Here is a 16,032-nt window from a genome sequence, read left to right as displayed (position 1 = left end):
AAAACACAAAAACCCCAGCCTTCAGGGAATTGATGGGTCAGGGTTCTCATACTGTCCAAATTCCTATAGGTAGCCTTTCAGTAAGTTTACTCAGTAGGCAAGGAGGCTATAATTGTTTCTATTCATAAACTTGGTTTTCCTTCAGCAGATTGAAAGTGGCTTGAAAAGTGAACAGTTTTCTATGTGGAACTTTTAGAAAACTGTGCTCCTCAAGAAAACAAAATACAAATGGGTAATGGGTAATGAAACTTAGAGTTGTATAATTTAATCTATTTGTTTTACTCCAATTAGCAAGCTTTATATTTGTAGAACACTGTGGCTGGCTTGCAAAGAATCTCTACGGCTCAATACTGAAGTTCCCAATATTTGCCTCGAGCCCAGACCACTATCATCACAAGCTTATTTATTACAAGGCACACATAAAAACAATGAACCATAAACTTACTTAGCATGCTTCCGCTCCCTTTTTCCCCCTTCTGGCCTTTGGGTCCAGGATTTCCTTGGAAACAAACAAAAAAAGCACCAATTTTATTTGTAACTAATTAAAAAATTAATTGCTGTAAATGGAGACAAAAATTAATTGCTTTAAATGGAGACAGAGCATCACAAAATAATCTGGAATCTCAACTTATAACAACCTACAGATGCTCAAATACAGTAATGTTGATGGTAATAACAATGGATATCATTTTATTTTATTAAAAAATTTAATGTGCATTCATTTATTTTGAGAAAGAGAGAAAGAGAGAGAGAGAGAGAAAGTGCAAGGAGGGGAGGGGCAAAGAGAGAGAGAGGAAATGAGAAGAGAATCCCAAGCAGCCCAACTCGAGCCTGAACTCACAAACCCTGAGATTATGACCTGAGCTGAAACCAAGAGTCTGTCTCTTAACCAACGGAGCCATCCAGGTACTCCAATGATGGCCATCATTTTAAAAGTCTATTAGGTCCGTTACATAATCTCAAATTATCTACAAGGGCATTAAACATCCGATTTTCCTAAAGCAGGCAAAACTAACGTATAAGCACAATTTGTGCTTATTCATCTTCTGTTTTTGTTTTCCCTCTTTCTTTGATTTTGCCTTTCTCTCTCCCCCCAGGATGTCTTGTGTCTTTTATCCCATCTTAAACCTTGAGTTCTGTATTTTCCATTATACTTCATCTGTTTTTCTATTTGTTAAGAGGGGAAAGTCCCAAATATCTGGGAATGAATTTCTGAGAGTGCTAAGATCCTGATCGCCTCCTTCTGAGGTAAGGTAAGAAGGTCTGAGGGGCATCTAAACCCTGAAGCCTACTTACTTTGGCTTTGAGAAACCTTATCTATTTACATAGGGGTGTGGTACAAGGCTAGCATTTTATAGGAGGGTCAGGATTTAAATAGGTATCGGAAACATTGTTAAAATCTTTGCTAAAGGTTGCTATTCAACCACAGCTCCACTTTTATTTCATTTTTTAAATGTTTATTTATTTTTGAGTGGGAGGGAGGGAGGGAGGGAGGGAGGAAGGGAGGGAGGGAGAGAGAGAGAGAGAGAGAGACCGTGTGTGAGCGAGTACAAGTGTGAGCAACCAAGCACAGAGTACAAGCAGGGGAGGGGCAGAGAGTGGGAGACACAGAATCCAAAGCAGGCTCCAGGCTCCGAGCTGTCAGCACAGAACCCCACTCGGGGCTCAAACTCATGGACGGTGAGATCATGACCTGAGCCAAAGTCAGATGCTTAACTGAGCCACACAGACGTCCCTCAAATCTTTCTGAACTAAAAGTTTATTCTTCCATCAAATGAAAAAAGAACACCTTCCATTGAAGAGTTTCCTTGAAAATCAGCAACGATGTTTATAAAGCCTCTTGCCCATAAGAGATGAATAAATTAACAGATGGTAGCTCTTCCCATTTCACAACATCTCCCAAAGCTTAGCTAGAATGGTCCCACTGTGGTTTTATTCTCAGTGAACTCTCGTTCAAAATCAAAAGGACTTTTTCATCTCACTTCACGTTTTATGGCACCATTTTTTTAATGCTTATTTATTTATTTATTTTGAGAGAGGGAAGGAGAGAGAGAATATGATACAGTTATTTTTAATTTTAAAGTTTTAATATTTATTTGGGTTTTTTATTGTTTTGTTTCCCTCATTTAGTTTACTTTGTATTCACCTTTGTTTTTGAACATTTGTTCTTATTCATCATTTAAAGACTTTTTGAGCCCCAATTTATCAGATTTAAAAATATAAAATTACATTGATAAGTAACATGAGAATTGAGATCTAACACTTAAAAATTATAAGCTGTTTCCAATTAAAATTTCATTGTGAAGATTTCATGAATGCCAACCATTCCTTTTTAGAGTATGAAGAGATTGTCTCTAACCATTTTCCATACATGATTACACTGTACATAATTATATTCACTTTTTAATTGTGATTCAGTCATTTCAGGTAATGTGAAACTTTCAAAAATCATTAATTTATCAAAGTACTCAACTCCTTTCCAATTTTTTCGATGATATACTTTATGAGATATTGTATCTCCATTTCCCCAAGAGGAAAAGTCTAAGATATTAAACAAAAATTGGGACAGGGGTACTTAAAAAGGTGTAATGGTCAGTTCTAATTCTTTTCAGAGAAGGTAATGTAATAAACAAGCTTAATTTGATCATTTTTGCTTTATTTAGAAAAAAGAAAGAGCTGTACACTCTTCTTGGGAGTCTTTTTATATTACAATTTGTTTTGGATAGTTTAAAAATAGAAATGCTCAAGCCAGAGCGCTGAGGGAACGACCCACTTAAATCCTGTTAGCTCTAGGATCTTATGATAAATAAAAAATCAGGTTTTTTTTATTTTGCTTTTTTATTTCATACCACTTTTTAAAAATGATAAAATGAAACAAAACTTTTTTTTTTCCTTCTTATAAGTAAGCACAAATGTTTTAAGTTACTCTAGCATGACTCAAAGATCTCCTCACAGACGAAGTTACTTGGAGATTTTTTTCTCACAGGTAAACACATCAGAAACATCCTTGCTAGAGAACAGGAGTGCTTCCCTCCTTTACAAGGATATCTTTGGCTAAAACGGAGCCCAAGAATTGTCAAAACCTGGAGTTAATCTCCTTTCATAAGTGGCACTCTTCAATCAAAAATAAGGAGCTTATATTTCTGAAAGCCATTAAAAACCAAGAAATAAATAGTATGTAATATATTGACATTCTAACTTTATGTAGAGGAGGGGGTATTTTCAATCACATTATGATTTCAAGTATTTTTAGTGCCCCGGCTACGGGCTGGAACACTAGGTTAGTTATTTTGCCACACATGCCCTATGAGCCCAGGTCTTCAGGTATTTCAATTTTAGATGAGACCATCCTCCGCCCTAAGCCGAAGACTGCTTCCTGTTTCCTGAAGGCTTCACCTTTGACCTTCTCATTAACCTCCCCCCTCCTTCCTGGGTCTCCTCAGCCCCTCCCTTATTTTATCCTGCCATCTGCATCTAAGTGGTATTCAAATCTCTTTCAAAGAAAAACAAAACAAATCAAATGAAAACCACAACACAGAAAAACCTGATCTGTTCTCTGAGAGTCAAGACTGTTCAAGAACTGACTCTACCTCCACGTTCCAGCTGATCCTGGATCCTCCACACCTCTGAGCATCCTCCGATCTGGTTTCCACTCACCCCATGGAAACTGCTCTCAATAAAGGTGACATCCTTACAACAACAGCAACAACAGCAAAGGGACTTCTCTAGAGCCCATCTTACTGGACCACCTTGTGAAACTCGCTCTTGCCTTTGGCTTTTTCTCACCACATCCCCCAGCTTTTCTTAGTCACCCTGGCTGCTTCTGCTCAATCTACGGCTTGGCTTTTACTACGGATCCTGTACCTCGCTGGTTAAGGCTTCATCCTCGGCCCCTTCTCCTCTCACCATCTGCCCACGAAAGAGTATTAAAACCAAAGATTCCAAAAAACTTTTATATAATCATAGCTACAAGTGTGTCTACCTCTAGCCTCTCCTCTGAACTCCAAACCCATACATTCACTGATTTGTGACTATTTCCATGAATGTCACAGAGAAAATGTTCAGTAATTATCTGTCAAATAAACACATGGATCATTTACAGTCGAGAGTTTCAGATACTCTGAAGAAAGACCATAACTCACCCTTACAGTCGGACTTTGAATGGGCTCTGTGACTCCAGCCGAAGGGAGGCACCTTACTTACAGGCTCTAAAACCTAGTTCATTCGGCGAGGTTACATTCAGAGATTTTGAAGATGGGTAAGGTTGCATTTCAGTTAAATCTTCAAAGCTTTTTGAAATACATATGTCAGATTATAACTGCTCTACTCTACAGATCTGTTAGATATCAAGACAACATAAAGTCTTTCCTTTCTCTTAAGGACTATTAAGGACCGTGTCTTATTTACCCCTCATTTCCCAGGATCTAGCATTGCAGTGTATATACAGCAAGTAATTATTACATGCAGAAGGAAGGACACAAGGGGAGGGGAAGAAAAGGAGAGCAGAAGAGAAAATAAATAGGGTGCTCTTTTTTTTTTTTTTTAAAGTTTATTTATTTTGAGAGACACACAGAGAGAGAGACTGAGAGAAAGCGAGCAGGGGAGGGCAGAGCAAGAGGGAGAGAGAGAATCCCAAGAAGCTTCCTTGCTGTCAGTGCAGAGCCCAATGCATGGCTCAATCTCACAAACTGTGAGATCATGACATGAGCCGAAATCAAGAGCGAGACTCTTAACCTAATGCGCCACTCAGGCGCCCCAACAGGGTGCTCCTTCTTAAGCTTTTTGCTTTTAAATCTGTCAGTGCTTTAAATATTATTCAGATAGTCCAGGCCATGTCACTGGTTAGAATATGACAATTACTGGATTTTATTTCTAGTTTTACTACCTTCTTTGGATTATTTTGGAGGTGAGACTCTATTATTCATTGTTTTAATCTACAGTATAACTAAAGTAGTACCAGGCATGACGTTCACATTTCTACTGAATTTGAGTCTTAAATAAGGCAGTGATATCCTAAGGATATCTTTTGTCAAAGGAATTCTTACCTCTGCCCTTGCTTTTATTTTTGCAGAGTTTCTCTTTCTCCACTCCTTTTCTTTACCTGAATATATGGTTCTCAAAGTGTGTTCCCGAAACAACATCATCACTATCACCTGGAAACTTGTGAGGACTAAAAATTTTCAAGGGAGCCCAGCCCCCAGCCCCCAGCCCCCAAACTGTTGATTTAGAAGCTCTGGGGGGTAGGGACGCCTGGGTGGCCTCAACTGGTTAAGCATCTGAGTCTTGATTTTGGCTCAGGTCATGATTTCACAGTTGGAGAGATTGAGCCCCTTGTCGGGCTCTGTGCTGACAGTGTGGAGCCTGCTTGGGATTCTCTCTCTCCCTCTCTCTCTCTGCCCCTCCCCTGCTCCCACATGCATTCTCTTCCTCTCTCAAAATAAACTTAAAACAAAAACAAAAACAAAAACTCTGGGGTAGAGCCTAGTAAGCCATTTTAACAGGACTTATAGGCAATTCTAATGTCTGGTAAAGCTTGAGAACCTCCGACCTAAAGACATTGTATGCATTTTTTTTTTTTAACCTAAGTATATTTCACATACAATATTCTAGTAGTTTCAGGTATAAAACCTATTATACATCTTTTAGGCCAGCACTAACACTGCTTCCTCTGTAATACCCTGTCTTGCTCTACAGAATTAATCACTCTCTATTTTCTGCTTCCATAGTGTTTGGTCCTAATTCACGAATGTTTATTACCTACCACATTGCATTATAGCTAATTGCTTCTGCATTTTTTTATTCCTGCTCCTTAGGGGATATGCTATGTTTTATCTGCAGCACACAGCGAACCCTCATAAAATTATGTTGACTGGGTGAATGAATCAGTGAATGCTCTCTCAAGTACTTTGATTAGAGGGCATTTGTTGAACTGTAGGAGCTTGATAGTGGGGAAAAAGAAACACACTAGAGCTTGTATAGGCAGCAGCTAATAACTAACATGTTTATATAGCTTGTATATATAGCTTACTTTCTGATAGAAACTGTTTGAAGTACTTTAAAACATTTATTAATTCATTTTATTTTTACAGAAATTCTAAAATATGGGTCTTCTTAATAGCCTTGTTTTTAGATGAGGAAACTGAGGCACAGAGAGGTTTAAATGTGTGGGGAGGTGCTCTTTTTTTTTTTTTTAAGGATACACTATGCTATTTCTGTCAAGTACCTACCATACTATGCTTTCCCTGTATTTCCCAAGAGGCTAAAATAAATAACAGACACGGAGTAACTAGGTGCCAATGTGAAATTCAAATACAAACCACTGTGACAAACATTCATTCTTCTCAAATGAACCACGTAAGATTAGATCGTGCACATACACATTACAGAATGATCTTGTTGACTAAGTTTTAGAAGAGTAGCCATTGCGAGGAAATTTCTGGGAGAAAACTCAAGGGTGGGGAGCCGGCTAGTTTTGTACTCCCAGCTCCAAGCATGGTGCAGAAGGAAATACAGGCACTCAGTAAATGAGGAAGCTTAGTTTTCATTAAATCAGCTAAGTTACGTTACAATTACAGGCCTCTTCTGTGGTTTATTTCTAACATCATCCCTGACCATATAGGAAGATTATACATAACAGATAGGTGTGAAAAAGAATAGGGCCTTCTTAACATTCATATTTTTTTCCCATGTTTCCCCTTTTTTGTGTAGACTTTCCAGAAAGACAAATTAATAGCTCTGATTTACTCAGAGCTCATATTGATACTCATTTATGAAGTTACCCTTTATGATTTAATGTAAATAGAAAGTTACAAATAGTCTGTACCAGAAAGAGTCCCAAACAAACTATTACCATGATTTTGCCAGGGATAATAAATGAGATAGTAGATTAGCATGCCATTTTAGCTTTAAAGTTAGAATACAGATAAAATATGTTTTCACATTTCATGGAACTATTTTAAATTATCCCGGAAACTATAAGTAGCTTTGCAATTTTGTCAAATTCAGGGTTTTTAAATATATTTATCTATCGCACACAAGTTGCTCATTTAGTAAATTCAGCAATTCCTGAAGGATGTAGATAATTTCAAACAAATTAACAAACGAACACTTCTTCCCATTTTGCCAAAAAGGCCTGATTAAAGCTAGACAGTTTTAGAGATGGTTGGTATATAAATATACCATTCAGTTCAGGTAATTGGGTCTGATTGAAGGCTGCTTATTGGTGGCTAGCTGATTTTTCTCCAAGCTTAATTGCTACTGACACCATCAAAAACACCTTGGGGCGCCTGAGCATCTCAGTTAAATGTCTGACTCTTGATATCAGCTCAGATCATAATCTGGTGGTTGTGAGATCGATGGGCACAGGGCTCCATGCTGAGCATGGAGTGTGCTCAGGGTTCTCTCTTTCCGTTTCCCTCTGCCCCTCGTCCACTCATGATGGATCTTCCCTTTCTCTCTGCCCCTCCTTCACTCGTGATGGATCTGGATCGATCCATCTCTCTCTCTCCCTCCCTCTCTTCCTCCCTCCCTTTCTCAAAACTACATAAATAAAAATTAACAAAAAACAACACCTCAGCACACTTATTAAAACTGCTAAAATCCAAACGCTGACAACACCAAAGGCCAGTGTGGACGTGGAACAACAGGAACTCTCATTCATTGCGGTGGGAGTGCGAAACGGTACAGACACTTTGGAAGACAGTCTGGCGGTTTCTTACAGAATTAAACACAGGTTTACCATCCGATGCAGCAATCGAACTTCTAGGCAAACTCATGTCAGCAGTCTTATTCATGACTGCCTAAACTTGGAAGTACCACGATGTCCTTCAAATAAGTGAATGCACAAACGAATTGTGATACATCCATACATCAGGATATACTGAGCATTAAAAATAAATGAGCTCTCAGGGCACAAAAAGACATGGAGAAGCTTAAATGCGTATTGCTAAATGGAATAAGCCAATCTGAAACGATTACATACAGTATGATTTCAACTGTTATGACCTTCTGGAAAAGGCAAAACCATGGAGAGTGCAAACAGATTAGTGGTAGCCAGGGCTGGGAGGGAGTGGGGTGGTGAGGAGTAGGAGGACCCCAGGGGATCTTTAAGGCAGTGAAACTGCTCTGTATGACACTCCAGTGGTGGACACATGTCTTTATATATTTGTCAAAACCCACAGAATGTATAACACTAAGAGCGAACTCTAATATAAACTGTGGTCTTAAATTAATAATAATGTATCAGTATTGGTTCATCAATTCTAATAAATGCACCACACTGACGCGAGGCATTAATAATAGGGAAACTGGATGTGGGTTTATGGGAACTCTCTGTATTTTCTGTGCAGTTTTCCTATAAACCTAAAACTACTCCAAAAAAGAAAATGTATTAAAAAAAAAAAAAAAACACCTCAATGATAAGGTGATTATGACCCTTTGTCATAATTTTCTTTGAGATTAGGAAACAATAAGCCTCTCTCCTTCTAAAATTTCCTTGTAAAGCTCACAATTCAAGCTTAGGCTACTGTTATAAGGAGTAGAAATAATGTCATCACGTATGTAAATTTTAAAGAGCCTGAATCATGCAGATTATTAAGAACTAATAAATAATAGCAGCCAGTTTATCTTGCAGAGACTAAGATTTCTGACCTATCTGTGGATTGCTGACTGTAACTTCCCAGGGTTTGGCCCATTTTAGTTAAAAGTATATTTATACTTTGTTTTTCTTTGTGAGTCTTTCCACTCTCTTCTTCTAAGATAGATACCATTCTTCATGTGATTTACGGTTGGGTAGAGTTTATAAATCCTCTGTTGTCTTTTTTTTTTTTTTTTTAAGACTTTTCCTTTGGGACATAGAAACTGCTCAGGTAGACAGAAATTAGTTTCTAAATGTTTCAGACCACGAGACAAACTACATGTGCATCAGCTGTTCATACTGGGATGGCTATTGTTTTTGTTATGCAAGACTATGGGAAAGTATCTCTGCTCCATGTATATATTACATTATCTACAAAGAACATCTAGATGATCACCATACCTGTCCTCCCGGTCTTCCCCATTGGTCCTGGGAATCCTCGGCTTCCAGGAAAGCCAATTGCTCCCCGATCACCTTTGGGACCTGGAGGACCTATGTCGTTAACGAAGAAAAACACAGTGGAAATAAATCATTTTTCATATAGGTTTGTGAGTATAAGAAAAGCAATGAATATACAATAGGCAAATTTCCAAAGGTAGGGATAATATTCGATCATAACATTTCATGGGTGCCATTGATAAACAACATAAGCAGTTGGTAGAAACATTAGTGCATTTAGTACAATGTAGATACTCAATAAAAAACATATTGTTATCACAAGTAAAAAGCATATGAGAAAAAAATTTTTGGAGTTTTAACCAGAAGGCTTATGTAATCCAATCAGGAATCCTCAAATGGCAGGATTCTGCCTGTAGCTGAAATGGTAACTTTGAAATGTACAAGGTGAAAACGGAATTCTTAAGATTTGTTCCTGAAAAAACACAACCCAAGGAATGAGAAGTATAAAAAAAATATTTAAAAAATTGGGTCCTACTGCTGGAATATATTAAGCTTTCTTTCATGCACTTGATTTTACACATTCTATTGTAATCCCAAACAATGTGACCATATATATGTGATAATATACACATTTGTGTGTGTGTGTACTATACAAAGATTCATTTATGGGTGCATATTGTATAAATATACAAACCCAGGATTTTATGTGATTTAATGAAAATAGCCCCCCACCATTACTGTAGTGACCATCAAAACTGCACATGAAAGTGTTATTTTCCAGTAGAATAAACTATTTCATCCTGGAGTCCAGCAGTTTGAAATAAACTATTGTAAAAATCTCATTTTAGATGTTATTATCAGTTCACAGAGATTCTATTAATTCAATTTTCAGTTAACTCCTTGGGAAGCACACTATGAAAAATTTAAAAATTATACATCTTTTTCCAATATCAATCTGTTAATATATTGTTGTTAGTTTACAAGTTCCAGGAGGCAGGACTTATCCATACTTAATTCAGTAAAAAAAGAAAAAAAAAATCTTTTCTTGAGGTACATTCATATAGATACCTAAAATTGAACTAAATATTCTTTACAAAATGTTAAGTTCAACATTTAAGTTAAAGTTTAAAGTTAAAATTTAACATTCTTAAATAGTTAAGAAATATTATTTATGCCAGCCTAAACTTTGCTTCCATTGTATATTAAGCAGATATCCAAAGCAATAAAATGATAAATTATGTTTAGAAATATGAGTAAAGTCAGGGCATCTCAATTTAATAATTCAATATACATTACATAAATACAGATATACTGTATATATGCATTATATATAAATGAGTATGTATAAATCTATATATACCTAACTATATCAATATATGATACATAAATTGCTATTTTCATATATTGAATACACAAACTCACACACAAACACACTCTACCTTATAGTATCTACTAGCTGGATTTCATAGCATACAGCCTAAAAAAGAATTACTGTCAATTCTCAAGATGGGCTAATTGATTAATACTTATACCTTTCTTCATTACCCAAGGAAGACAGTCAGTATCTGTACTTACAGTTATTAAAAGGTCACTCGAATTTACATATAAAAACACCGACTCTAAATCCTTTCTCTCTCTCTTTTTTTAATCTTAGGCCACTGCCCACTCTTTATAGAATGCTGCTCACGGGTAACTCCCATTTTTACAATTTTCTCCATTAATTCAACAAAGATACACTGAGCACACATATTATGTCAGTCCCTATATGTTCCTGGAGTTACACAGGTTCTTATCTGAACAGATCTTCCACTGTGGAGACATACAGGAAGAAAGTTAACAAATCAAGAAAGAAGGTGATTTTGGAGATGATAATTTTAGAAAAAAGAGAGAAATGTAATAGAGGATGCCTAGCAAGGGGATCAGGAAAAACCTCTCCAATAATGGCTTACTGAATACATTTCGTTGACACTCAGAATACAGCTCTTCAACTAGGAATTATGTCACATTTTCAGTGGGTGAACAAATGAATCCATAAATGAAGGCCAAGTGATACTTTCATAGAAATCACTTGATCATTAGACCTCCATTATGGGAGATATTTAGGCAGACGCTATATGACCTATAGAGTTATGTGACTTGTGTATTTAATGATACTTCTTTATTTTTATTTATTTTGAGAGAGAGAACATGCATGCATCTGTGTGTGTGAGTGGGGGAGGGGCAGAAAGAAAGGGGGGGACAGAGAGAGAATCCCGAGCAGGCTCCAAATTGTCAGCACAGAGCCTGATGTGGGGCTCGATCTCACGAACCATGAGACCATGACTTGAGCCGAAACCAAGAGTACACTCAACCGAATGAGCCACCCAGGTGCCCCGATGTTCTTCTTTGTAATATAATCATTATTTTCACCAGCTTTTTGTCAAGGCTGCTAATTTAATTTTATTTAATGGTATGTACATAATTTGCAGACATTTTTGCATTCATTGGCATAATTAGTTACCTCCCAAAGAAACCTGCTTTCTACACTCATAGCAAGAGTCTGCAGCCAGCAATGTTCCTTACTCAAATGCATATTTTGGGGAGCACTGTCCTGGTTCCAGGCTGGGGGATAAAGCTTTTTGGGCCACAGACTGGAAGAGGAGGGGTGGGTGGGGTAAAGACATGGGTAGATATAAAGATAAATGAAATGCAGTTCTTGTCCTTCAATAACCACAGTTAGATGGACTTCATTTTCTCTTCCAGAAGCATGATTCTTATGGAAGAAAATTCAAGCTATGTCAGAAAAAGTAAACAGCACTGGATAATGATCAATGTTTTGTAGCCAATGGACCCTTTGGTTCCCTCTCAAGGCATCTCGTGTAGGTAGCGCTCCCATGCCTACAGGTCAGGCTACCCTGTTATTGATCGCAGTGGGCAGAAACAGCCTAGTAGATGGCTACAGAAAGGATACTTCAGGATCTAATTCAGCGTCCTTCCCTTAAAGCACTATTGTCATGGGGGAGTAACCCAGAAAGTGCCCCCAAAGGATCTCAGAGGATGTCAAGAATCCTCTACCATGACATTCATCGTTTATAGAATTACTTATCATACTGGAAGTTTTGTGCAGGCAGAAATTCTCAACCTCTGAGTATAGGATCCACAAGGCCTTGTAGAGCACACGAGGAACAGGAAAAGTGCTCAGCAAAGATTTTGTTGAGTAAAAGGCATAGGTCATTCTCCCTGGCATGCTTCCAAGGAACTACCACTCTGAAATTTCTGTTATTTGAGATACAGCACATTTTAACATAATACCCAGCCCGTACCTGAGTATCTACTGCAGTATATTAATGAATTGGTTATTCAGGCCACTAGAATAATCATTAAAGTTTGTCAGGTTTAGAGACCATGGTTGTGAATCTAGAGGACTTTGAGTTAGTTGGTCAAGCGGAGTTTAATAAGCTCAACTGCACGTATTCATGAGATGTCAATGAACTTGCTGTAATCAGGAAGTAGAATTATCATGACTGTTCATCATATACTCTTTACTTCCTGATTCTAGTACCCATATTGAGCAATTAGGTAATCTGGCAGCGAACAAAACAGAATGTACCAATCAAGCGAGGAAGAATCCATTAAGAGAGATGCCTGGTAACCTGAATACTTTTGCTGCAGTGCACCAGACCAAATGGCAACTTAATAATCTACCAGAGTCAACTTATAACCCAACAATGAAATCTAACACTCTTACATGAGAAACTACATAATGCCTATTTGCGTAAAAGAGCAGTACCAATGGCAACAGACTAAACCCTCACTAAAAGAATCAGAGCAGCTTTGCAATGGTATCTGCTCAGGGTATTAACAAAAGCTGAAACTTTTAAATCCCTTTTTCTATTTCATACATCCATAGTTCAGAAACAGTTGCAAAAGATTCTCCCAAGATGAAGTTTTGCACAGCAAGTTGTAGCCCAGACTGAACTTACATGGTTGAGTTATAAAGCTTTGACAATTGCAGTCTGTAATGGAGGAGCTGACAGACCTTTGACAATAGCAGCTCTGACAGCTGATAGAATACTGGTTACTTCCCCTGCTATGACATTAACGCGCCATTGCTAAGATCTCTGGATTGCTAGTCAAGTAGAAAGATTTTTCTGAATAAAGAATCTTACCTGGCAATATTTTCAAAGGCATACCAGCAACCTGCCTAATAGAAAAAATTATGTATATGTTGTATATACATATGTAATAAAATAAATAGATACACAAATAGATTTTAAACAATTTTAAAGCCTTTTTCATGTAAACTATGCATTGGCCTTTTAAGTATAATGATGCCAAGGTCAGAGGTGTCACATTCAGGTTTTTCATTTTTAAACACTAGTTTTCTGATGTAACCCGGGCTAGTCAATATATTGATCAGAAAGAAGAACATTTTATACAACCAAAAGACAGAATAATAGGATGAATTACATGGTATTTAGACATGTTTTGGGCGGCACAGCCCATCCTAGATATAATTAAGCCAAGCGGTATACTCCCCACTTTCAAAGAGCATGTGGGTATTTGATTTCTAGTGAAGAATAACATGACAATCATGCTATTGTTCTTGTCTCCTTTATGTTTTTGAGAGTAAGGAGAGTTCATGCTCTTTCTCCTTTTCTGTCTTCTATTATCTTCTCTCAAAATACTGCTTTCAAGATTACAACATCAACAGAGGAAAATAATTTACAACTATTTTGCTTGAAGCAAAATACAGAGAGTAGCTGACAATCAAGGTAGAAGTCATTTGTATTCTAGTCAATACTTACATTTAGATTTCTTAAGTTTAAGCAGATATATTCCAGTTAAGGACTATACAAGGAATCCAAATTCCTTTGAGATGTGTGTGTGTGTGTGTGTGTGTGTGTGTGTGTATACACATACACGTATATATATACACACACACATACATACACACACACACACATATATATACATCTATAGTATATGTACTATTTATATTTATATACATTTAATATATATTTTACATATATACATTACATTTTACATATATATACACACGTATATATACATATGTGTATATGTGTGTGTATATATATGTATACGTGTGTATATATGTACACATATACATATACATACATACATACATATACGTACATACATATATATACGTACATACATATATATACATACACATATATACATATACATATATACATATATACATACATATACACACATATATACATATATATACATATACATATATACATACATACATATATACGTATATATGTGTACATGTGTATATGTGTGTGTGTATATATGTATACGTGTGTATATATATATACACACACATACACATACACACACATATATATACATACACACATATATATACATCTATAGTATATGTATTATTTATATTTATATACATTAATATGTATTTTACATATATACATTACATTTTACATATATATACACACGTACATATACATATGTGTATATATATGTGTGTGTGTGCGTGTATATATATATACACGCACACACACACATTATATATATAATGCAAATATATTCAATGTGAAGATGATTTTTGTATTCTCTTCATGTGACCTAAAGCTAGGTCTGCCATACACTATGTGTGATCAAGGACATGGACAGCACTCCCCAGACTTCTTGAAAACCCCATATGGTAACTCTGGCTAAAGCATTTAACTTTTTTCAAAAACCTAAAGCAGTTACATATGGTACATTATAGTGATCAGGCTGCTGGAAAATACTTAATATCCCCCTTAATACACACACACACACACACACACACACGCACGCACGCACGCAGGCATGCACACGCTCCACGGGAGAAAAATCGAATAACCATTTTCCCCGACACACATACATATTACCTGGCCCTATAGTGTATGATTAAGTGGTTACTATTACCATACCTATTGCACCTGGAATGCCTCGTGGACCACTTTCTCCAGCAGGACCCCTATCTCCTTTTTCACCTGGGCGTCCAGGAGGACCTTTAAAAAATAAATACAATTATTGGTCAAGGTTTGAAAACATAGGTAAAATGGATCTGTCACGTTTCAAGACAGTTCTATAAGTAGGGCCGCCTGGGTGGCTCAGTCGGTTAAGCGTCGGACTTTGGCTCAGGTCATGATCTCACGGCCCGTGAGTCTGAGTCCCACATTGGGCTCACTGCTGTCAGTGCAGAGCCCACTTCAGATCCTCTACTCCCCTCTCTCTGCCCCTCCCCGACTTATGGTCTCTCTCTCTCAAAAATAAACAAACATTAAAAAAAAAAAAAGACAATTCTGTAAGTAAATCCAAAGTCTTTTCTTTGTTGTGCAATAACACGAATAAGACTGACCTTCCAGAATGGAGGCATGCCCTGCTACAGAGGAGTACAATGTTCTATCCTGATAAGGAGGAGATAGCCCTAAAATAGACAACCTAATTATGTATTACATAATTATGTGTGGCTACCACTTTTCGAGGTTCTTAGAACCCAGGAGCAGAGAAAGACACTGAGTCAATGACAGCATAAACCCACATCAGTACTGTATACATACTAGGCAGATTTCATTATATTCAGTTAGTTGCTATCTGGAAAATGTGTAAGTAAGGACCTATCAATCACATGTGACCCACACATAGTAGACAACCAAAACCCATATTGTTGAAAATGGCAAACTCAGACATTTGTTAGAGAGATGTAAATCAGCAGAAGTGGCAATGGTTGAAAAGCCTTTATTGACAGAGTAAGAGTTGAAAGGTAGTTTGAAGAATGGATAGAATGAGGTGAAAGAGAATTCTGGGTAAGTGGGAGAGACATGGGGAAAGGTAGGGAGGTGAAAATGAGTAAAAGAATACTTGTTCAAGTAAAGCACAGTTGATCCTTGAACAACATGGGTTTAAACTATGGGTCCTCTCACATGCAGACTTTTTTTTGGACAAATACACTACACTACTGCAAATATATTTTCTCTTATGATTTTCTTAATAAAATT

At 37.0% G+C, this 16,032-nt stretch overlaps 1 protein-coding gene across 3 annotated transcripts in view; it reads right to left on the bottom strand.

Annotated features, from left to right (window-relative positions):
• MSR1 (macrophage scavenger receptor 1) overlaps nucleotides 1-16,032 on the bottom strand; it is an 82,900-nt gene that overhangs the window by 32,369 nt on the left and 34,499 nt on the right. For all 3 annotated transcript variants that reach the window (XM_047857128.1, XM_047857129.1, XM_047857130.1), the window contains 3 exons: nucleotides 14,962-15,042; nucleotides 9,038-9,127; nucleotides 446-499 (listed from right to left, as the gene is read on the bottom strand). In XM_047857128.1, coding sequence (XP_047713084.1) covers nucleotides 446-499; nucleotides 9,038-9,127; nucleotides 14,962-15,042 — 225 coding nt within the window. The remainder of the gene's footprint in view (nucleotides 1-445; nucleotides 500-9,037; nucleotides 9,128-14,961; nucleotides 15,043-16,032) is intronic.

This window comes from Prionailurus viverrinus, chromosome B1, assembly GCF_022837055.1.
Source record: "Prionailurus viverrinus isolate Anna chromosome B1, UM_Priviv_1.0, whole genome shotgun sequence".
Taxonomy (NCBI): Eukaryota; Metazoa; Chordata; class Mammalia; order Carnivora; family Felidae; genus Prionailurus; species Prionailurus viverrinus.
Note: the sequence above shows the minus strand (reverse complement) of the source record. Positions and strands in the feature narration are given on the sequence as shown.